At 36.1% G+C, this 25524-nt stretch overlaps 1 protein-coding gene across 1 annotated transcript in view; it reads left to right on the plus strand.

Moving 5' to 3' along the window:
• The window catches only part of LOC131151402 (uncharacterized), a 29132-nt gene extending 26904 nt beyond the window's left edge, over positions 1-2228 (plus strand). The window contains exon 2 of the mRNA XM_058102646.1: positions 1637-2228. Within this exon, the coding sequence (XP_057958629.1) occupies positions 1637-2228 (592 nt within the window). The remainder of the gene's footprint in view (positions 1-1636) is intronic.
• Positions 2229-25524: the final 23296 nt, after the last annotated feature.

Here is a 25524-nt window from a genome sequence, read left to right on the forward strand (position 1 = left end):
ATATTTGTGAATGAACTGTGAAAACTGAAAAATTCCATTCTGTTATCTGAAAATATGGAAAACAGGTGTCGGTTTATCACCAAACTTTAAAATATAAAAGGGTTAAACCGAGAGCGTTTGTGCTGGTTAACACCACTGACTGACAGAAAAGAAAAATGCATGAAAGATTGCATGATTGTGATTGTGAAAATACGGTAACTGCACAAGTTGTTATGTTTTATTGTAAATTATATATATAATTGATCGAGACCATAGCTTGTTACTAAAGGAGTTGAAAGACACTCCGAAGGAGTTGAAAGACACTCCGAAGGAGTTGAAAGATACTCCAGGTTATTTGAGCCTTTAAATAGCTTAAGGCGCGGTTCCATTGCTTACTAAGGTATAGTGCAACCACACATGTGAATCATTGTGGGTATCAAGATAGTCTGCTTGCAGGAGTGTATGGGGTCACTGGTGAAATAATAGACCAGCTGGGGTAGTTGGACTATATCTGTGATGCTTGACAGTGTCTGCACAAACAGGACTCTGTCAGAGTTATCAGTGCACAACCCGTGCCACGAGATAATTAGGCATATTTCTAAAAGTTCCAAAGCTGGTCATTGTCCTAAATTTTCATATACATGATTTAAAAACTAAAATGGGCAAAGTCACAGGGTTGAGTACCATATGGAGGAAATCGTACAATGCATGGGCTTGTACCCTACCCTAACTTGGAGGACTCTTACTTGTAATGATGTCGTATTATGTTTATATATCTCTGATAGTACTGTATTGTGTATGTAATACTATGCAACTATTTTTAACTGGAATAAACTCATATAGTCGTATGTTGTTGTAATATCTTCCACCTTACTGAGAAGTGTCTCACCCGAATCTTACAACCTCTATTTTAGGTCCTATAGGACATCGGTCCTAGTTTGTCTAGAGGGACTTTGGCGCGTATAGCTTTGTTAGTGGACATAAGTTTTTGTATTAGTACTGGGTTGTTAGCCTGGCAGAATGTAGGAGGATGTAATATGTTTATGTTTTAAACATGGATCTTATATACTGAAAAATACAGACAGAACTCTAGTATATGTCTAATAGAACCCCGAATGGGAATGTTTATGTTTTCTACTATGCATTTGAGTTACACCTGTTTTTCCCTATTTTGGGTGGGTTGTTTATATATGCTTATCAGATACAAGTATAACAGAGTATGTGTAGTAGCACTTTGGGTTCGTATAAAGAACTGAGGCATTACAGTATTGTATTAGAGCCCTTAACCAGTTGGAAGTGTGATGCGAATTATACTACCTGGTTAGGGGTATACTTAGAGCTTAGGTTACTAGGTTCTGTAGTTTAGAATATACCAGAGTATAGGATGTGAATAAGATTAGCGAGTGCAGCTATATACCTGGATACTGAAATCCATTGACAGACTTCTGTGCTTTTCTGGATCATTCGAAAGGTTCAGAAAATCATGGAAACCTATTGGCGATTTTATTTCTAAGTGGAAGGGCCGAACTCGAGTCAGAATGAGCATGTGAGTCATTAGGGTACATCAATACTAGGACTGTTATTATAGGAAGTATGTTTGCAGTATTGTTGTGTTAGTTGGTTAAGCTTCTAATTGGTTTCCTCTATTGCTTTTTAGGATCAAATCTAGGGATAATATTGCCAATGTTGGAGGCAGAAGCAGTGAGGGAGCTGGCCCTAAGGCTGGGAGTGATTCCACAAATGTTCTGTGGGACTTCACTCAGCACTTGATGGCTGAGGTGGTTCAGACGAATAAGGGGCAAGGTCGTCTTGCGACTGAATTAGGCTATTCTATCGATCAGTTCACGCGATTGAAACCTCCTGTTTTCATGGGAAGTGCAGACCTGATTCAAGTTGGGAATTGGATCGAGGAGATTGAGAAGATTCTGGACATCCTGAACTACACTGAGAAGCATAAAGTAGCCTTTGCAAAGTTCAAGTTGTTGGGCGAAGCAGAGAGATGGTGGAAATCTGTAAAGATACTTGAGGAGCATCGACCCATCCCTGTAGTAGTGATGTGGGCTAGGTTCAAGGAATTATTCTTTGAATGGTATTTTCCAGTTACGGTCAGAAATGCCAAGATGGAGGAATTTATGAGTCTGGAACAGAGGCAGCTGACAATTCAGAAGTGTACTGCTAGATTTCAAGAGCTATCCCATTTTGCTCCATTCATGGTTCTGGACAAGACAATAAAGGCTTGGAAATTTTAAAGGGGCCTGAGGAAGGAGATTCGTAAGCCAACGGCTATCTGGCAGATGCAGGACTTTGTTGCTCTAGTTGACAAAGCCACTATAGTAGAGAAGAGTCTACAGGAGGATGTCGGGGGTCAAATCTCTAAGAAGAGACCTACACCTTCGAGTTCTTATGGAGGGGCAAAGCAGGGTAACTAGAAGAAGAAGAACTGTGGTGGTGCTTCACAAAGTACCACATCTGCTTCTGTTTGTTTTACGTGTGGGAAACCTCACGCAAGGTAGTGTTGGAGGGCTATGGGGGCTTGTTTATGATGTGGCAAGATGGGACATCAGGTGAGGGATTGTATTCTGCCAAGATACGACGGAGCTCCACAGCAGCCTTTCAGAGGTGGTGCGTAGGCGCCATGAGATGGACAATAAGGGGGGTATTGCTCAGGCTAGGGTGTACTCCTTGACTCCAGGTGATGTAAAAAACGCTGGAGATGTGGTAACGGGTAATATTTACATGCTTTCCAATAAAGCTGTTCTATTATTTGACTCAAGAGCAACACATTCCTTTGTCTCCCAGGGATTTGTTAAATTGTGTGGATTAGAGATGCAACAGTTGGGTTATGAACTAGTAGTGGCTACGCTATCGGGATCGGCAATTGTATGTAGCAAAGTAGTCCGTGATTTCCCAGTAGTGATCCAGGGAAGGGTACTACCAATTGGCCTTATAGTATTTGACATGTATGGCTTCAATATCATCCTAGGAATGGACTGGTTGTCTTCCAGTTATGCTAGTATTGACCGCCACGGGAAAGAAGTGATGTTTAGACCTCTAGAGGAGCAGGAATTCAAGTTTGTAGGGTTGTACGTGCGTTCTGCACCATGGATCCTTTCAGCTTTGCAGGCTGGTAGATTGCTCTGGGAGGGATGCCAAGGGTATATGGCATTTGTGAAAGATACGCCAGCAGAAGAATGTAAATTGGAGACGATTCCTATAGTGCGTGAGTTCCCTGACTTGTTTCCAAAGGACTTGCCAGGATTACCTCTAAACCGTGAAGTGGAATTCATTATAGAGTTAGCTCCAAGTACGACACCAATATTGAAAGCTCCATATCGTATGGCTCCAGCTGAATTGAGAGAGTTAAAAGAGCAACTTCAGGAGTTGCTAGATAAGGGGTACATTCGACTAAGTGTTTCTCCTTGGGGAGCACCTTTACTATTTGTGAAGAAGGAGGACGAGTCGTTGAGGATGTGCATTGACTATAGAGAACTTAATATGGTAACGATAAAGAATAAATATCTGTTACCCAGGATCAATGATCTGTTTGACCAACTACAGGGCACGCAAATTTTCTTTAAGATCGATCTACGATCTGGGTATCACTAGTTGAAGGTGAAAACGGAGGATGTTCCGAAAACAACTTTTCGAACTCGGTATGACCATTACGAATTTATGGTTATGCCATTCGGCTTGACTAATGCACCTGCAATATTTATGGATTTGATTAATCGGGTCTTTCACGAAGACTTAGACCAATTGGTCGTGGTATTTATTAATGACATCCTAGTGTATTCTAGGAGTGCTAGAGAGTATGAAGTTCATCTAAGACTGGTATTGAAAGTGCTTAGGGAGAAGAGGTTATATGATGAACTGAAGAAGTGCGAGTTCTGGCTGAAACATATTGCATTTCTAGGGCACGTAGTGTCTAAGGAAGGAGTATCAGTGGATCCGAGTAAGATAGAGATAGTAGTGGACTGGGTGAAACTGAAGAATGTTCCAAAGGTCATAAGTTTTATGGGTCTTGCAGGTTACTACAGACTATTCATAGAAGGGTTCTCTAGTTTAGTAGGTCCTTTGATGCGAGTGACGAGGAAGAACGTGAGGTATGATTGGATTGATGTGTGCGAGCTGAGTTTCCAAGAGCTGAAACGGCGACTGGTTACTGCTTCAGTTCTGACCATTCCATCTGGGGATGGCGAATTTGTTATCTACAGTGATGCCTCTAAGAAGGGTCTTGGTTGTGTTCTAATGCAGCAGGGTAGGGTGGTTTCTTACGCTTTTCGTCAACTTAAAGAGTACGAGATGAACTACTCGATACATGATATGAAATTGGCAGCTGTAGTGTTTGCATTGAAAATCTAGAGGCACTACCTGTATGGTGAAAGGTGCGAGATTTTTACTGATCATAAAAGTCTCAAATACATTTTCACCGAGAAAGAGTTGAACATGAGACATCATAGGTGGCTTGAGTTGATAAAAGACTATGACTATACTATTAGCTATCACCCAGGGAAGGCAAATGTGGTAGTTGATGCTCTGAGTCAGAAGTCTGTGGATGCGTCAGTCTCTGTGGTGGGAGTTCAGCATCAGATCTGTATAGACCTGGAAAGGTTAGGCTTGGAGCTAGTGGAAGGAAATCATTAGGCTGTTCTTGCTAGCTTGGTCGTACAACTGACCGTGCAGGAGAGGATCCGAGCAGCGCAGAAAGAGGATCCAGAACTTGTTGAGGTTATAGAAGGAGTTCATAATGGGTTAAAGATGGATTTCAGTATCTCAAGTGATGGGGTTTTGTGACTCCATAACAAAGTATGTGCACCAAATGACACCGGAATTAAATAGGTTATTCTGGAGGAGGCACACTGTTCGCTCTACATCATACATCCTAGTAGTACGAAGATGTACCGAAATCTGAGGGAATCTTTTTGGTGGTCCAACATGAAAAGAGAGATTGCCCATTTCGTAGAGCAGTTCCTGACATGTCAGTAGGTCAAGGTATAGCACTAGATTCTAGTAGGACCACTTCAGCCACTTGACATCCCCAAGTGGAAGTGGGAGCACATCTCGATGGATTTTTTGACAGGATTACCTGTGGCGGTGCATGGGCAGAATGCTATATGGGTTGTAGTTGATCGGCTGATGAAGACTACACATTTCATTCCTATCAGAGTCAATTATTCCTTGAATAGGCTGGCAAAGCTATATATACAAGAGATTGTACGACTCCACAATGTTCCTATTTTTATTGTTTCGTATTGAGATCCCCGTTTTACGTCTTGTTTCTAGAAGAGTTTACAAGATGCCTTAGGATCACAACTAATGTTCAGTACGTCTTTCCACCCACAGATGGATGGGCAATCTGAGAGGACTATTTAGACGTTAGAGGATATGTTGCGGGCTTGTGTACTGGACTTTGGTGACAGTTAGATATGGTATCTATCACTTGTTGAGTTTGCGTATAACAACAGTTACCTGACTAGCATAGAGATGGCAACTTACGAGGCATTATATGGTCACCGATGTCAATCTTCGTTGTACTGGGATCAAGTAGGTAAGCGGTAAATACTGTGTAACGACCCAAAAAATACTGATATTTAAATATTAAAGAGGGAGGAATACAGGGATTCGTTGACGAGTGCATGAGGAAATTTGTTGACGAGAAACTACCAAGCAAAGAATGGGCTGCTCTGAATTTCGTCGATGAATACAGGGTTTCGTTGAAAAATTTAATAAAGGACTCGTCGACGAGGTGACGTGTCTCATCAATGAATCTATCCCTATAAATAGCTAAAAATTGGATTTTTATCCATTTTCAACCCACCCTCTCTCTCTCCTCTCTCTCTCTACGTCTCTCTCTCACTTCTCTCTTCGTTTTTGGGCCTATTCCTTGTCGAATTGAAGATCTAAAGCTACCACAACGCTCCTGGCGAAGTTCTCTACAAGTCTGCCGAAGCGGATCGTTGGTTAAACGAAGTTGGATTTCATCCCAAATTCAGGGTAAGGCCTTTAAGCCCATTTTTGGCCTTATGATAGTTATAGGAAATGATGTAGGCAAAGAAATACTGATATTCTGTTCTGGAAAATTTTGTTTTCAGGGTGTTATGTAGAAGGCCCTATGGGTGTTAGGCTAGTAAACCATAAGGGCTTTTCAATAGTCAGGTAAGGAAAATATGTTGTACTAGGTCATTTTAAAATATTATGTATTAAAGTATGATGTGGCTTGAGAATATGAATTTAGTAAGAAGATATGTTTTATGTATTTTAGTACCATGATTTTAGGTATTTCAGTACCATGATTATACAAACTTCAGTATTATGATTATGCAGTTCTCAGTATTATGATATATGAATTACAGTACAGTTTATGCAATAACATGGTTATTACGATTATTTCAGAATCATGGTAAATCAGATAGTTGTATATAGAAATATATTATATAATATCAGACCTTGTTGAACTATGCAGTTACAGAGCACGGTACCGTTACTACAAATATTACGTTATGTTATGAGTGCAACCACCTATTTAGATAATACGTGGTAGCAGGTCGATCACCTAGGCCCTTCACGTGGACAGGCTCCCCATCAGATATGGGTTGAGGTGGGCAAATCAGACTGATGGAGTATAGTGATTTATTCCTGGTTGGCCAACCAGGGTAAATCCCACCTATGGGCCGCACAACCCTGTCATGAGGGGTTAAATCATGACACACAGTTATCCACAGGGAAAGTTTTTAGTTACTATTACGTACATACAGATTTACTGAACAAGGAACATACTTACGTACTTTAGAAGTATTTTGAATAGTAATCCTACAATACTGATTTGTTAAGCAACATGGAAAGGATGGTGTATTTTATCACTTGTTTTGTATTTACGTATTCAGTTATACATGATTATATGAAACAAATTTTCATGATATTGTAGCTCATTTTCCACACACTAGTAATAGCATATTTCTTCTTACTGAGCGTTGGCTCATCCTAGTGTTGAATCATTTTTCAGGTGATCAATGTAGGTGAGCAGACCAGGCTCGCAGATAAAGGGGCTTCAATAGTGCCCTGTCAGTGAAGTGAGTATTTTTTGAGTATTTTTTTATAGCCCTAGCTAACTGAGGGTATTTTGGGGATATAGTTATATTTGTATATTTTGGGAAACATGTTAGAACTCTGGTATTGTATTGTATGGTATTAGTATTGTATGTAATGATTTATGGTTACGTTTATGTGATTTACGCTTCTCGCTGCTTAGGTTAATGATTGAGCTTACCCCCAATATGGTATCAGAGTATTTAGAATATCATAGTATAAAAAAAAAATCAGTTAATTAAGCAGGCCATTACATTCTGGGTTCGGAACTGATTCAGCAGGCCTCTGCAAAGGTTGAGTTGATTAGGGAGAGAATCAAGGTAGCTTAGAGTCGATAGAGAGTTATGGTGATACTCATCGACGAGAGCTGGAATTTTAGGTAGGAGATATGGTGTTTCTGAAGATCGCTTCGATGAAAAGGGTGACGAGGTTCGGAAAGAAGGGGAAGCTAAGTCCTCAGTATATCGGGCCTTTTGAGATCCTGGAAAGGATAGGTTCGGTAGCTTATCGGGTGGCTTTACCCCTAGCATTATCCAGAGTCCATGACGTGTTCCACGTCTTAGTGCTGAGGAAGTACGTGTCAGATCCATCACACGTGCTGAGTTACAAATCTCTAGAGATTAGCGATACTTTATCACATGAGGAGGTACCGGTGTAGATGTTAGATCGAAAAGTTCAGCAGTTACGGACTAAGGAAATACCGCTAGTGAAGGTATAGTGGCGGAACCATGCAATGAAAAAGGCTTCATGGGAGTTAGAAATTGAGATACGTCAGAAGTATCCTCAGTTGTTCAGAGATAGATAAGTTAGTCAGGTAACTGAATGTATGTGTGTTAGTATGTTTGGTAAGTAGATAAGATCTTCGGGAGAATTCTGTATATATATTGTAAGCTTCCGAAGCTTTATGGTGTAACCACAGTATTCCTCCATCATAACTGAGGGTAGGTAATAAATTTGGGCCGGAGCTGCTTTATGGGTTAATGCCGACTCTTCTGTAGATCTCTGACGTAAGGTAGAGTGAGTTTGGTATCGGTTGGCGAATTTTGGGGATGAAATTCTTATAAGGAGGGGAGATTGTAGGGACTCAAATCTGGAAAATAAATAAAGAAAATAGAAAGGAAATTAAAAAGGATTAAACAGCATAGCTTATCGACGAGGCTCCATTTTTCGTCGACAAAGTCTTCTCTGTTGCTCGGCAACGAGACGCAAAGATCCATCGACGAGGAGATACCAAGGGATTTTTAGAGATTCTGAAATCTCAGGCTCGTCGACGAGAAATCCTACTCGTCGACGAGGCTGGTCGGGTCAACCTAGTCATAAATAGAATATCATTTCCTTCTTTACTAAGTTATTCCATTCTCTCTCTCTCTCTCTCTCTCTAGAACATGAACCAACACTCTCTCTCTCTCTCTAGGATTCCATGTCGTCTGTTGCTAGAATCAACAATCCGACATCACTACGTGGATTAGGAGGAGAATCTCCATAGTTATAACGGATCAGATTTTCGATATGAGGATTTTCAGGTTTTTCCCTAAAATCGAGGTAAGGATCTAATTCCGTTTTTGATTCGATATATATGTAGTAGTCGTGAATATAATGAAGTAATGTTCTTCAATTTTTAGGTTTCTGGGATCCCGGGTCATTATTTTGGACCAATCCGTTCGTATTTCTATTTTCAAGATTAAGGTAAGGGAATTTGTTTACATCCGTATTTTTAGAAAACTGAACCACTAGAAAGATGGCTTATGCCTTTATGTACATTTTGACTACTTATCTGCAAAATTTTACTAGGTATAAATGTTGTTTTTTACAATTTTACGATTTTATAGTTTTTGGCAAAAATAGGGGTTTTGGCATATGAACTCCAAATTTTCCGAAACTACTTTAACTACTTTAAAACTAAGGTAGGAACTGCTGGATACCTATGTTTGCAGTCCAAATGATATTTTTCGAATTATACACTAATTAAAGCAGTTTTTAATGAAACAAACATGACGTATGATATGAACTGGATCATACTAAATTGTTATATTTGTGAATGAATTGTGAAAACTAAAATTTCATTTTGTTATCTAAAATTATGGAAAACGGATGTTGGTTAATCACTGAGCTTTAAAATGTAAAAAGGTTGAACCAAGAGCATTTGTGCTGATTAACACCACTGACTAACAGAAAAGGAAAATGCATGAAAGATTGCATGATTGTGATTGTGAAAATACTGGAACTGCACAGGTTGTTATGTTTTATTGTAAATTATATATATGATTTAGTGAGACCACGACTTGTTACTAAAGGAGTTGAAAGACACTCCGAAGGAGTTGAAAGATACTCCAGGTTATCTGAGACTTTAAATAACTTGAGGCACGGTTCCATTGCTTACTAAGGTACAATGCAACCACACATGTGAATCATTATGGGTATCAAGACAGTCGGCTTGCAAGAGTATATGGGGCCACTGGTTAAATAATAGACCAGATGGGGTAGTTGGACTATATTTGTAATGCTTGATAGTGCCTGCATGAATAGGGCTCTGTCAGAGTTATCAGTGCACAACCCGTGCCACAGGATAATTGGGCATATTTTTTAAAGTTCCAAAGTTGGTCATTGTCCTAAATTTTCATATACATGATTTAAAAACTGAAATGGGCAAATTCACATGGTTGAGTACTGTGTGCAGGGAATCACACAATGCATGGGCCTGTACCCTACCCTAACCTTGAGGACTCTTGCTTGTAATGATGTCGTATTATGTTTATATATCTCTGATAGTACTGTATTGTGTATGTAATAATGTGCAACTATTTTTAACTGGAATAAACTCATATAGTCATGTGCTGTTGTAATATCTTCCACCTTACTGAGAAGTGTCTCATTCGAATCTTACAACCTCAATTTCAGGTCCTACAGGACGTCGGTCCTAGTTCTTCTAGACGGACTTTGGCGCATATAGTCTTGTTAGTGGTCGTAAGTTTTTGTATTGGTACTGGATTGTTAGCCTGGCAGAATGTATGAGGATGTAATATGTTTATGTTTTAAACATGGATCTTATGTACTGAAAAATATAGATAGAACTCTAATATATATCTAATAGAACCTCGAATGGGAATGTTTATGTTTTCCGCTATGCAAGATTACATATATGTTTGAGTTACACTCGTTTGTCCCTGTTTAGGGTAGGTTGTTTATATATGCTTATCAGATACAAGTATAACAGAGTATATGTAGTAGCACTCTAGGTTCGTATAAAGGATCGGGGCATTACATAGGTTATGAATCGTTCCCAACCCAAAGCATTAAACAATTGTAAAATATCCGGAAACTATTTTCTAAAAAATTCAACATCTAAAACCTTACCAAATATGGGTTTGGTAGATCGAAATGGCTTCCTATAGATTTGCTTTGCGTGAGGTGACATCAACCATTTCTTGATGTCGTTTGTATCGTCTTTTCCAGAGGAGGAACCTCGGGTCAGCATTAGCTTGGTTCTAGGCATGTTTTTAAAGAAACTAACTAGTGAAATCCTTTAAAATGAAGTGGGAATGAAAGAATGAAGGTTTAATCAATTGAATCTTTTTGAAATATGAATAGAGGACAAAAGAGAGAGACTTTGGGAGAGTGGAGATATACGGTTTAGATGTGAAAAGTTAGGGTTTTTACAAATAGTAAATATATATACCGTCACGGGTCAGTCAACTGTGCTCGAAGAGGTAGCCGCCTATCCTGTGTATTTCTTCAAATTTCACAAGTCAATAACGAGTCAGTCGACTGCACTCAAGGAGCTAGTCACCTGATAAGCCTGAACCTAAAATACTGGTAAGTCAGTGTAGTTTCAATCGACTGATACTGAGGTGTCAGTCGCCTATCCTTCAAGGCTTATGATTTACATATTCTTTTAACTCAACCACTCATTCACATTAAAGTCTTCTTTTCAAATCACCTCTCTACTATGTAATAAACCTAATTCTCGTCGTATTGAGATGGACCCATCCTCTGAAAGAAGTTTAGTAAAAATGTCAGCCCATTGTTCATCTGTATTTACGAATTCAAGAATTATATCTTCCTTTTGCATATGATCTATAAGGAAATGATGTTGAATATTAATATGATTGGTCCTAGAGTGAGAAATGGGATTTCTGGAAATATTTATGGCACTCGTGTTACCATATTTGATTTGTACAACTTTTATATTCCAAATTAAAATCCTTGAGTTGTTGTTTCATATATAGAGTTTGTGCACAACAATTACCTGCTGCAATCTATTCAATCTCTATAATGGATAATGCCACAGAATTTTGTTTCTTGGAGAGCCAAGATACAAGAAATTGTCCTAAAAAATGGCAAGTACCACTTGTACTTTTTCTATCTATCTTACATCTGACATAATCTGCATCCGAATAGCTAATCATTTCAAAAAATTGTATCTTTAGGATACCAAATACCTAAGTCAATAGTACCTATTAAATATCTCAAGATCCTCTTAACAGCTATTTGGTGAGATTCTTTAAGAGTCGCTTGAAAGTGAGCGCACATGCAGACGCTGAACATGATGTCAGGTCTACTAGCAATCAAATAGAGTAGGCTACCTATCATGCATTGGTAGTATTTCACATCTACTGACTTTCCTTTCTCATCTCTATCAAAACTAATAGAAGTGCTCATTGGAGTTCCTAATGGCTTTCCACCTTCTATATCGAATTTCTTATGCAAGTCTCTTATATACTTTGATTGATTTATGAATGTGTCATTCTTAGCGTGCTTGATCTGAAGACCAAGGAAGTATGTAGATTCGCCCATTATGCTCATCTCAAACTCGTCTTGTATGCATTTGGCAAAGTCTTTGTATAAATCCTCATTCGTAGCACGAAAGATAATGTCATCAACATATATTGTGAATTACGATGTTATCCCAAGAGGGGGGATGAATTGGGTATATTAAAAAAATTAGGTCCTTTAGATTCTAATTTTGCAAACTATCAATTTCTAACTTGCACGTTACACAATGCGATTACGTGGAAATTAAATAAAGGTAAGGATAAGAGAGATGCAAACTCGATTTTACGAAGTTCATCCTACCCTAGCCTACATCCTTGCCTTGAGCAACCCACTCGAGGATTCCACTAAAAGTTCGCTCCTTTAACTAGGACGGAGCTTCCCTTACAACCTGTTGCTTACAAGAGGCATAGCTTCCTCCTTAATCCAGGTTCACAGCCTGAACCATGTATACGAAATAAAGATTACAATCTATGCAATAACTTAAAATGTTTCTAACCAAACTAGTGAGTACAAGATAAATCCTAACACATAATCATATGATAAATGCTTGAAGCTCAGTATGTATGTAATAATATGATCTTTATAAGAAGAATGATATGCTTCACAAATCTACCTTTTTATCAATATCTCCTAATAATAATTTTTATAAATAAATTTGGAGAACTTAGGGTTTGAGTTCAAATCACTTTATGCAAGAATACCAAACAAGATCCTTTAAAAAAACTCTTGAATATTATGCAAATGTAAGTTCTTTCTATAAAATAACTCGTAAGATTAAATCTTTGAATAAAAAATATGACTTTGAATATTTCAAAGATTTAAACAATTTTTTTCAAATGCTTTTTGCACCAATAAGATAGATCTCTTTAGATAAAAATGTAAATTTGAATATCACAATACTATTCCCAAAATATTTTTCAAATAAATAACTATGGGAAAATAAGTTTCTTACTCCCAAAAAGATTTTTCAATAAACGAATAATGGAGAAGATGATTGACAAATAAAAAAATTGAAAGTTCAATAAAATATTTTTCCAAACCTCAAGATCAAGCCAAATTTAGCAAAAGTTGTACGTGAATTTGCTTAGATCTTGAATATGTGAATGCCTAGACAAATGTGACTTTTTTGGAGTGCAGGCAACGATTCTTAGAAATATGTTCAAAGCTTTCAAGAGATAGGTAAAAAGTATGGTGCTCTAGGGTTTAGAAATTATTTTTATAAGTGTTTTTGGCCCTAGATTAAATTTTGACCGTTGTATCATTTAAAAACAAGAGTTTTCATCTGTGTCCATGCTGAAACATGAATCAGCGTCCTGACCTTCGTCAATGAATGGGTACATTCATCGACGAGTGTACAACACTTGTTCATCGACGAGGCAATGAGTTCATCAACGAGAGCACTGTCTAAACTATTTGGGCTCTCGATATTTTTTTGTTGATGAGACAACACTACTCATTGTCGAGTGGCCTTCATGAGTTCGTAGACGAGGCCATGGGGTTCGTCAACGAGGTCTCTAAATTTTGCCTTTAAAATTTCTTTCAACTTAGAACCAATGTAAATGTATTTTTCATGAAATGCATGAGTCCTAAGGTCTGTTTAGGGTATATTTTAGTTTCGAGTTGTATCATATGACATATGTAAATACATTCAATTCTAAATACCCATTCCATTGAAGATCTTAAACTTGAAGTTTGCTTCATCATCCTTTCATTCCTTTAGTTCCATGGATTGCACCAAGTGATATGTACTTTAGGTTCCTCATGGCTTCCATACAAGTTTACTGTTCGTGCATTTTAAATCATGATCATGTTCACAAACTCAATTGCACAAGTCAAATACCAAGTGATTTGTCATTATCAAAACAAGATTGGACTCATAGAGTCAACAGTCTCCCTATTTTTGATGATGACAAATACATGAGCAAAATTGAGTTATGCCTAATAAGGCTCCCCCTAAGATAATGCATAATTTAGAATTCAGTGATATAGTTTACATACAATGAAGTTCATACACATTGTAGAATATGCAATATCTTTACTAGTATATGTTTATACTATACTCTTCTCCCCCTTTATTTAAAAAAGAAAAAATATTGCTTACTTTTCCCTCTTTTTGATAAAAGAAAATTCATAATTTATTTTTGCTTACAAACTTCTCCCAAAAATCATTTTATCAGTTTTGCTTTAATTTCTCCCACTTTTTGACATCAACCAAAAAATGTGCTAGCAAAAATATATCTCATCTTTGCAAAAATAAAATAAAATAAAATGCAACCTTTATATTTCAAAATTGTACTACGAAATATATCTCCCTGTGTTATTCAATTTACTTCCCCCCCTTACAAATACATCTGTGTTGTTGAATTAAATTTCAATGCGAACATACACAGTGTGTCAATTTACATATACAGGGATAAGCAAATCGGCCATTAAAGTTCAAAGGTTTATATGAGTATCAACATGTGTAATGTATCCATAAAAAATTTAACATGCAATCACCATGCTTTAAGTTTAATGCCAAATGCGAGAAAAAATTTCCAAATGTGAAATGTTTAACCAAATATTAATGTTAATGTAAGTTGCTCCCCCTTAATTATGTAGTCTAATGTAATTCTAGGCAACTTCTCAACTATGCATCAGGCCTAATTCACGTCTAATTTGGATAAACCTATCCTCCGAAAGTGATTTTGTGAATATGTCTGCCCATTGTTCATCTGTGCATACAAACTCAAGTGTCACATATTCTTTTTGCACATGAACTCAAGTGTCACATATCCTTTTTGCACATGGTCACGAAGAAAATGATGTCTAATTTTTATGTGTTTAGTTCGTGAATGTAATATAAAATTCTTTGAGATGTTTATTGCACTCGTATTGTCACATCTCATAGGAACTATGTCATAATGTAATCCAAAATCCATAAGTTGTTGCTTCATGTATAGCGTTTGAGCTCAACAACTTCCCGTCGCTATATATTCTGCCTCGGCTATTAAAAGAGCAACTGAATTTTGCTTCTTTGAAAACCAAGATACTAACGAATGTCCTAAGAAATGACATGTTCCGCTCGTACTTTTTTTATCCATTTTACTACCGGCAAAATCAGCATCTGAATAACTAATAATCTCAAAGTAGGTATACTTAAGATACCATAATCCAAGTTCAATGGTTCCAATCAAGTATCTAAGTATTCTTTTGACAGCTAATAGATGGGACTCTTTAGGTGCAGCCTAAAATCTTGCACATAAATATACGCTAAACATTATGTTAGGCTTGCTGGTAGTCAGATATAGTAAGCTGCCAATTATCCCTTAATAGAGCTTGACATCTACTGGTATACCTTTTTCGTCCTTGTCTAATTTCAAAGAAGAGCTCAAAGGTGTTATTAGAATTTTACCATCTCCCATATTAAATCTTTTGAGCAAGTCTCTAATATATTTCAATTGATTTATAAAGATTCCATGTTTTACTTGTTTGATTTGAAGTCTTAGGAAGAAGTTGAGTTCTCCCATCATGCTCATCTCAAATTCATTTTGCATACACTTAGCAAACTCATTGCCCAACTCTTCATTTGTTGCTCCAAATATGATATCATCTACGTATACTTGTCCTAGGAGCAAATTTTCATTTTCAGCTTTTATAGAGTGTTGTATCAATTTTTCCCCTAGTAAATCCATTTTCCAGTAGAAAACTGCTTAGCCTTTCATACCAAGCTCTAGGAGCGTGCTTTAGACCATACAAGGCTTTAGTTAATCTATAAACGTGATTTAGATGTTTATGGTTTTCAAAACCTAGGGGTTGTTCTACATATACTTCTTCACTTATGTAGTCATTTAGAAATGCACTTTTAACATCCATTTGATACAACTTGAAATCCTTAAATGCAGCATAAGCTAACAGCATTCGAATGACTTCCATTCTAGCTACAGGTGCGAAGGTTTCCTTAAAATCTATTCCTTCTTCCTGGTTGTATCCCTGAGCTACTAGTCTTGCGTTATTTCTAACAACTATTCCATGTTCATCTTTCTTGTTCTTATATATCCATTTTGTTCCAATGACTGTCTTAGTCTTAGGTTTAGGAACTAATGTCCAGACTTTATTTCTCTCAAAATGATTTAATTTTTATTATATAGATATTACCCATAATTCATCTTCAATTGCTTCACTCACATTTTTAGGTTCTTCTTGTGATAAGAAGGCAAAATGACTAATCATATTTCTAATTGACGATCATGTAGTTACTCCACGAGATGGTTCTCTTATAATTTGATCTATAGGATGATTCTTTATGTACTTCCATTCTCTAGGTAGTTCATTAATCTTTTTTTCTACTTGACTATCTTCAGTGGATGTTTCGTTAACTTCGGTGTTCTTATCTGAATTATCTTCAATAGATAATTTTTCAAATTCCTTATTAATCTCAAGTTCATCCTCATCAGTCTTTTGAGCAAATGGATTTGATTCATCGAATACAACGTGAATGGATTCTACAACGGTTAATGTTCATTTATTATATACTATATAGCCTTTACTATCTAAGGCATATCCTAGAAAAATACCTTCATTAGATTTCACATCAAACTTTCCTAAATGTTCATTGTCTCTAAGTACAAAACACTTGTAGCCAAAAACATGGAAATATGAGATGTTTGGTCTATATCCATTCCATAATTCATAAGGCGTCTTATTTAGAGATAGTCTAACAGGACTTGAAATTAGCAATAGCTTCCCAAGAGGGGGAGTGAATTGGCTTTTAAAAATTTCTTTTAATTCCTTTTTAGAATTCTTAAACTTATTTTATTTCTTTTAACCAATTTGTGACTTATTTGTTTAATTTGTCACTCAAGAACTTAGTTTCTTTATTTAATATTTAACCATACAAACATCTAATCATTCAACCAAATCAATCAACTATAATTAGAAAGTAAACAAACAAGTCAATACACAACACTTATGTAATATAAAAACTTAAGATGGTTGTTATTCATATTAGCCAAATTTGAACCAAACCCTGTAATGAATGAGAATTTATGTTTGCTAATGTAAAGCCCTATATAGATGAATCTGATCACTTCCAAATATTTAGAACTCAAATAAACTCTTGGTAAATTTATCTTTGGGATGTTAACTAAGTAACGTACTCCCGTATGGTTTCCGCAAGATATGGTGTAACCAACGTACTCCCTTTCGGTTTTCGCAACCCAAATCAAAATTAAACCTTAAGTTTGTTTGATTTCCAAATATACATAGTTTATATGATTTTCAAATTTAAACCATCCACGCAATTTAAATATGCATTGAAAATAAAAAATAGGGAAAGAGAGAGTGAGACGGAGATTTTTACGAGGTTCGGCTTCAACACAGCCTACGTCCTCGCCTTTGGCAAAACCACCAAAGGATTCACTAAACTTGTTCCATTGACGGGTGGAACAAAACCTTTACAAGTGATACCCCACACTCAAACACTCCTTCACTAGGTTAAAGCCCGCCTCTCCAAACGATGTCCCCTCGTTCAGTCACCCCTTTAGGCTAGAGCCCGCCTCTCTAAGCAATATCCCCTTACTTAGCCAATGATCCAAACAATCCTTGGAGCGTCAAAGAATTACAAGAAACACAAGACAAGATCTGCGTACAAGTATACTCTCTTCAAATAGCAAGTTAGTACAATTTTAGCACTATATACTTCAATGTAAAATATCAATATGAAATAGAATGAAGCTCAAGTGTAGAATTCACCAATATCCTTCTTAGATGAGGATTAGTAGTAAAAATTCAGAGGAGGAAGGATTAGCACTTTAGAATATCTCAGCAAAAGAGTTTTGCAATGAGTGAGCAAGAGAACTTGTAAGAACAAGAGTGCTTTCAGCTTCACAAATAGATTTTTCAATTCTTAAATATATTTTGATTTGCAAAATCATGTATTTATAGGCTTTCAAACTTGTTTCCATGTTACTAAAGTTTCCTTAGAGAGTTTCCCAAGTTGTTAGAAAATTTGGAGCTCAAAACGGCTATATTTTAATATATTAGAATTTAAAATTTTTCCCATTGAACAGTGTTCAGATTTCTGAAGATTCGAGTTCAGTCATCTGAAGTTCCTGAAACCCTTTAAAAAATGTACTGGACACAGGGTCAGATGTCTGAAGAGAGGGTTCAGACGTCTGAAGTGTTAGGTTCAGATGTCTAAAGTGTTGAGTTCAGACGTCTGAACAGCTACTGCCTATTTTGTTTTTGTCCCAAAAAATCTTCAGACATCTGAAGTGTCAAGCTCAGACATCTAAAGTAGTTTTGTGTGCTGCTCAGACAGCTGAAGTGCCTCCTGTGAACAGTGTTCAGATGACTCACAACAGTGACCCCGCTTCAGTGTTTGAACCATAACTTTTTCTATATAATTCCAAATTAGTTGTTCTTGGTGTCAAAAGAAATATAAGAGAAAATCCTACAACTTTCATGTTGAATACATTTTAAAATAAGGCAATTTTAATGGAGAAAAATTCACCTCAATACGAATGTATAAAAACTGACAGCATTTGGAAACACTCTTTTTGTGCTTTTCATTCCAAAAATGATTCTAACCTTTTTAAAATAATTTTAGACCTTATAAAAATATTTTTCAAGTATATTAAAAGGTATCTAGGTCTAATAAGTTAACCTACAAGTTTCAAAATATTTCAAACCATATTTTAAATATTAAAGCACTTACATAAGACTTCTAAGATATTAACATTATAGGTTCTTGAGACTTCATGCTTTGTCCTTGGATTGAGTCCATCTTTTCTTCAAGCATCCATATTCTTTGAGCATGTACCATGTACCATGTATACACATTTTCATGACGCTTAACAGTGAATAGTATTTTGTTATCACTTTTATATTCAACAATGCACTTGTCATGTTCGAAAGATACTTTGTAACCTTTATCACACAATTGGCTTATACTTAATAAGTTATGCTTTAAACCATCAACCAGTAAAACATCATCTATAATGAGTGATGGATCGTTACCAACTTTACCTACACCTATGATCCTTCCTTTTGCATTGTCCCCAAAAGTGACAAATCCTCCGTCCTTTGGTGTGATGGATGCAAATTTAGCTTTATCTCTAATCATATGACATGAACATCAGTTGTCCATATACTACCTATCTTTTGAGGAGGATGATCTCAAGCACACCTCCAATAGACATTCAAGTAATTGTTTTTGGTACCCATTTTTTCTTAGGTCCATGGGGGTTAGTGCTTGAATCTCCTTTAACTCTCCATACCTTTTTCATTTTGACATCTTTGTTCTTAAAAGGACAATCAAATTTTATATGACCCATCCTTTTACATTTAAAGCATGTGGTATATTTATAATAGTCTTGTGATGGAGCATAAGTTTTTTATTCTCATACAAAATAACTCATGTAAAGATGTTTTTGTTTCAAATTTTCTTTTCCATTAAAACCAAGTCCTTCTTTATTTAGGGAATTTCTTTGTGCCCCAAGAAGTCTTTCAAAGTTACTCTGGCCCTCTGTGAATTTATGAATAATTTTAGAATTTTCTTTCAAATTTATTTACAATTCCTCAATTTTTAAATCCTTTTCTTTTATCACAGATGCATGGGACTCATTCTGTTTTTTAATAAACTTTGAGAGTTCTTTAACTTTACATTTCAAATCAGAAATTTTCTTAGTTTTCTTTTCAAACATTTTAAGAGTGTACAAATATTCTTGTTGCAATTCATTGTAAGAAAGCATGTTATTTTCATTTTCAAAATCGCTGGAATAATAGGAAGATGCTGAGAAGGACGATTGTACCACAATATCATCATGTGCCATTAGACACAGATTGGCTACCAGATCACTACTGGACTCAGTGTCTAAACTGCTTGTGTTGTGCGTGTCCCAACTGAATTTTAGAGCCTTCTTCTTTTTCTTGGAGACTTTCATTAGTTTAGGACATTCAGGCTTGATGTGTCCAACCTCTCGGCAGTTGTAGCAAGTTGGCGGATCTTCCTTCTGTTTTCTCTTGCTAGACTCTCCTCTTTCTGATTTTGAGTTCCAGAATTTTCTATTAAACTTCTTATTCTTCTTCAGAAACTTTCCGAACTTCCTTGTTAGCAAAGCCATGTCATCTTCTGACTCTGAGTCACTTCCTTCGCTAGAGCTGTTAGACGATGCGTTAAGAGCTGTAACTCTCTTTGTTTTATTCTGCTCACTTTTCCTCTCATTTATCGCTAGCTCATAAGTTATAAGCGATCCGATCAGTTCATTAACTGACATCTCTTTCAAATTCCTTCCTTCGACTATAGCAATAGCTTTAGTTTCCCAAACTGGAGGTAGTCCCCTAAGGATTTTCCTGATCAACTCATAAGTAGGGTAAGATTTTCCAAGAGCATTTAATGAATTTGTGATGTGTGTGAATCAAGTGTACGTGGATTGAATAGACTCACCAGTAGTCATTTTAAATGCCTCATATTCACTAGTAAGCATATCTATCCTACTATCTTTTACTTCCTTATGCCTTCATATGTTACTTCTAATTTTTCCCAAGTCTTTTTAGCAATTTTACATGCCATTATCCTATTAAACTCATTAACATCTAGTGCACAGTATAGAAGATTTATAGCAGTAGCATTTATTTGAACAGATTTCCAATCATCATCAGTATACTCATCTTCTATCTTAGGTACATTTACTTTATCAACTACTTTTATAGGAACATGGTTTCCCTTAGAACTATTCTCCACACTTTCCAATCAACATTTAAAAGATATATACTCATCCTTCATTTCCAGTAGGTGTAATTTACACCACAGAAAATTGGTGGTCTAGTAGACGAGTGTCCCTCACCAAATGGGGTTACACCGGTGTGTACCATTTTGATCTTTTACAAAAATAATGGTTAAGTCTATGTAAACCCGCTCTGATACCAAATGTGAATTACGGTGTTATCCCAAGAGGGGGGAAATTTGGGTATATTAAAAAAATTAGGTCATTTAAATTCTAATTTTGAAAACTATCAATTTCTAACTTGCCAGCTACTTACAACTACCTCAATGTTTGACAATTAATTAATTTTATGAGTGTCTTTATCAAGCGTACAATGTTACCCAATTACTCACACATGTACCAAAAGTTCAACACATACACAATGAGATTACGCGGAAATTAAATAGAGGTAAGGATCAAAGAGATGCAAACTCGATCTTACGAGGTTCAGCCTACCCCAGCCTACGTCCTCGCCTTGAGCAACTCACTCAAGGATTCCACTGAAAGTCCACTCCTTTAATTGGGACGGAACTTCCCTTACAACCTGCTGCTTACAAGAGGCGTAGCTTCCTCCTCAATCCCAATTCACAGTCCGAACCATGTATACAAAATAAAGATTACAATTTATGCAATAACTTAAAATGCTTCTAACCAAGCTAGTGAGTACAAGATAAATCCTAACACATAATCATATGATAAATGTTTGAAACTCAGTATGTATGTAATAATATGATCTTTATAAGAAGAATGATATGCTTCACAAATCTACCTTTTTATCAATATCTCATAAAAATAATTTTTATAAATAAATGCTTTGGAGAACTTAGGGTTTGAGTTCAAATCACTTTATGCAAGAATACCAAATAAGATCCTTTAAAAAAATCTTGAATATTATGCAGATCTAAGTTCTTGTTATCAAATAACTCATAAGATTAAATCTTTGAATAAAAAATATGACTTTAAATATTTCAAAGATTTAAAAAAAAAATTTCAAATACTTTTTGCACCAATAAGATAGATCTCTTTGGATAAAAATATAACTTTGAATATCACAAGGATTCAAACTTTAGAATACTATTCCCAAAAAAAAATTTCAAATAAATAACTATGGGAAAATAAGTTTCTTACTCCCAAAAAGATTTTTCAATAAACGAATAATGGAAAAGATGACCAACTAATAAAAAAAATTGAAAGCTCAATAAAATATTTTTCCAAACCTCAAGATCAAACCAAATTTAGCAAAAGTTGTGCGTGTATTTGCTTAGATCTTGAATATGCGAATGCCCAAACAAATGTGAGTTCTTTGGAGTGCAGGCAACAATTCTTAGCAACATGTTCAAAACTTTCAAGAGATAGGCAAAAAGTATGGTGCTCTAGGGTTTAGAAATTATTTTTATAAGTATTCTCGGCCCATTGGATCCTGGCCTTGGATCATTTAAAAACAAGAGTTTTTGTCCGTGCCTACGCTGAAACATGAATAAGCGCCCCAATCTTCGTAGACGAATGGGTACGTTCATCGATGAGTGTACAACACTCATTCGTCAACGAGAGCACTGTTTGAACTATTTGGGCTCTCAATATTTTTTCGTTGACGAGACAACACTGTTCATCGCCGAGTGCCCTTCATGAGTTCATCGACGAAGCCATAGGGTTCGTCAATGAGGCCATGGGGTTCGTCGACGAGGCCATGGGGTTCGTCGACCAGGCCATGTGGTTCGTTGACGAGGCCTCTAAATTTTGCCTCTAAAATTTCTTTCAACTTAGAACTAATGTACATGTATTTTTCATGAAATGCATGAATCCTAAGGTCTATCTAGGGTATATTTGAGCTTCGAGTTATATCATATGACATATGTAAATACATTCAATTCTAAATACCCATTCCATTGAAGATCTTGAACTTGAAGCTTGCTTCATCATCCTTTCATTCCTATAGTTCCATGGATTGCGCCAAGTGATATGTACTTTAGGTTCTTCATGGCTTCCATACAAGTTCATCATTCGTGCATTTTAAATCATGATCCTGTTCAAAAAATCAATTGTACAGTTCAAATACCAAGTGATTTGTCATTATCAAAATAGAACTGGACTCATAGAGTCAACATATATTTGTATGATAAGTATATAATTATCTTTAGACTTTATGAATATGGTGCTATCCATTTTTCCTCTAGAAAAACCATTTTTTAACAAAAAGCCACTTTAATCGTTCGTACCAAGCTCTACGAGCTTGTTTCAATCCATATAAGGCTTTCGCTAGTCTAAATACATTATCAGGAAAATGAAAGTCTTCAAACCCTAGGGGTTGTGCGACATACACTTCTTCTTTTATGAATCCATTTAGAAATGCACTTTTTACATTCATTTGATAAAATTTGAAGTTTTTATGGGATGCATAGGCTAGTAGCATTCTTATAGCTTCCATTCTAGCTACTGGAGCAAAAGTCTCATCATAATCTATTCTTTCTTCCTAATTGTAACCTTGAGCTACCAATCTAGCCTTGTTATGGACTACAATGTCGTTCTCATCCTTCTTATTCCTAAACACCCATTTAGTTCCAATTATGGAGTGATTGGCAAGTTTAGAAACTAACTTCCAAACCTTATTCCTTTCAAATTGATTCAACTCCTCTTACATGGCTACTATCCATGATTCATCATTAATTGCTTCATTTATGTTTTTGGGTTCCTCTTGAGATAGGAATGCACAAAGATTGCACAGATATTTTAATAATGATCTAGTGGACACTCCTCGTGAAGATTCACCTATAATTTGATCTTTGGGGTGATTCCTTACGAACTTCCACTCCTTAGGCAATTCAGACTGACTTTGAGGGTTATCTTTTACAGGTGTGCTTATTTCATTACTCTCATCTTTTACTTCCTGAGTTGCCAGGTCTTCTAAACTCTTTCTTACTTCTACTTCATCAACATCAATAGGTTTAGAAGAAAATGGATTAGCCTCATCAAATGCTACATGAATCGATTTTATAATTGAAAGAGTCCTTTTGTTGTAGACTCTAAAGGCTTTGCTATTCTCAGCATATCCTAGGAAGATTCCTTCATCTGATTTGGCATCAAACTTTCTCAGGTCCTCTTTGTCATTTAGGACAAAGCACTTGCATCCAAAAACATGGAAGTAAGATATATTTGGTCTTCTTCCTTTCCAGAGCTCATATGAAGTCTTTTCTAGGCTAATCCTAAATGAGACTCTCTTCATTACATAACCCACATTCACCGCTTCAGCCTAAAAATATTTAGGCAGTTTATGCTCATTCAACATGGTCCTAGCCATCTTCTGAAGTGACCTATTTTTCCTCTTAACAATTCCATTTTGTTGAGGAGTATGAGATGCTGAGAAGTTGTGGGATATTCCATGTTCAATACAATAATTCTTAACATCTTTATTTTTGAATTATCTCCCTCGATCACTCCTAATGTTTTGAACGTCATACCCCTTTTCATTTTGAAGCTTCTTGCATAAGTTAATCAACATCTTACATCTTCATCTTTGGAAGATAAGAAAAGCACCCAGGTAAATCTGGAGTAGTCATCAACTATGACGAATGCATATTGCTTTCCTTTTAGGCTTTGAGTTTTGGTGGGATCTAATAGATCTAAATGAATAACTTCTAGTGACCTACCAGTGGAGATATGCTTCTTCTTCTTGAATCTTGTCTTTGTTTGTTTTTCAAGTTGACAAGCATCACACACTTTGTCCTTAACAAACTTAGTGCTGGGTAAACCCCTAACTATGTTTTTTTTTTTTTTTTTTTTTTCGCTAATTTGGACAATAGATCCATACTAGCATGTCCTAATCTCCTATATGCCATGGCCCACTAGCTTCGTTTACAACTGTGAAACATTGAACTTCTTGATATATTGGGTTTTCAAAGTTAATGCAATATACATTGTCAACCCGAATAGTAATAAACAAGGTTTTATGCTTTTCACTGTGTTCAACTGTGCATTTATCTTGTTTGAAAGTCACTTCAAAACCTTTACCACTTAGCTGACTAATGCTAAGAAGATTATGTTTTAATTCTTCGACCAATAAAACATCATCAATCTCCAAGGAGGGTTTCTTACCGACTTTACCGATGCCGATAATTTTTCCTTTAGCGTTGTCTCCAAAGGTGACATATCTACCACCATCCTTTAGTGTCAACAAGGTGAACTTGGACTTATCTCCGGTCGTGTGCCTCGAGCACCCACTATCCAAGTATCATTTATCTTTTGTTGGTGTGGACCTAAAGCATACCTATATGAAGGGATTCAAGGTGTTACTTTTGGTACCCAAACCTTCTTAGGTCTTTTTGATTCATTTTCAGTTTTTACTCTCCGTACTTTCTTACTTTTAACATTCTTTCTTTTGTATGGACATTCAAATTTTTTGTGCCCTTTCTCCTTACATAAGAAACAAACAGTGTGTTCATATGTATTAACTGAAGATGTATTAACATAATTGTTAAAGGCTTTTACAAAGCACCACATGTAAAGGTTCTTTTTCTTCATTTTCTTAATTCCATTGAAGCCTATTCCTTCTTTGTCCAAGAACATTCATTGAGCTCCAACAAGTTTGCCAAAGTTCTCTTTTCTTTTAGTGAAGTTGTAGATGATTTTAGTTTTATCCTCAATTTTACTTTTAAGACTACAAATTTCTGAGTCTTTTGCACTTTTACCATTTGCTTGTAGCTTAACTAGTTCTTGAGACATCTAGTTTATTTTACCCATAAGCTCATCAATAGTTGAGTCTTTTTATTTTTCAGATAATCTTGATGACTCTTGTTGGTTCACAAGTGTTTCATTTTGTTCTCTTAGAGCTATGTTTCTCTTGGACACCTTTATGAATCTATTATGTAATGAAAATAATTCAGATTGGATTTCCCTATACGAAGGCATACTTTCATATGATTCGTTACAAGATTCATCACCAGTT

This window comes from Malania oleifera, chromosome 3, assembly GCF_029873635.1.
Source record: "Malania oleifera isolate guangnan ecotype guangnan chromosome 3, ASM2987363v1, whole genome shotgun sequence".
NCBI lineage: Eukaryota > Viridiplantae > Streptophyta > Magnoliopsida > Santalales > Ximeniaceae > Malania > Malania oleifera.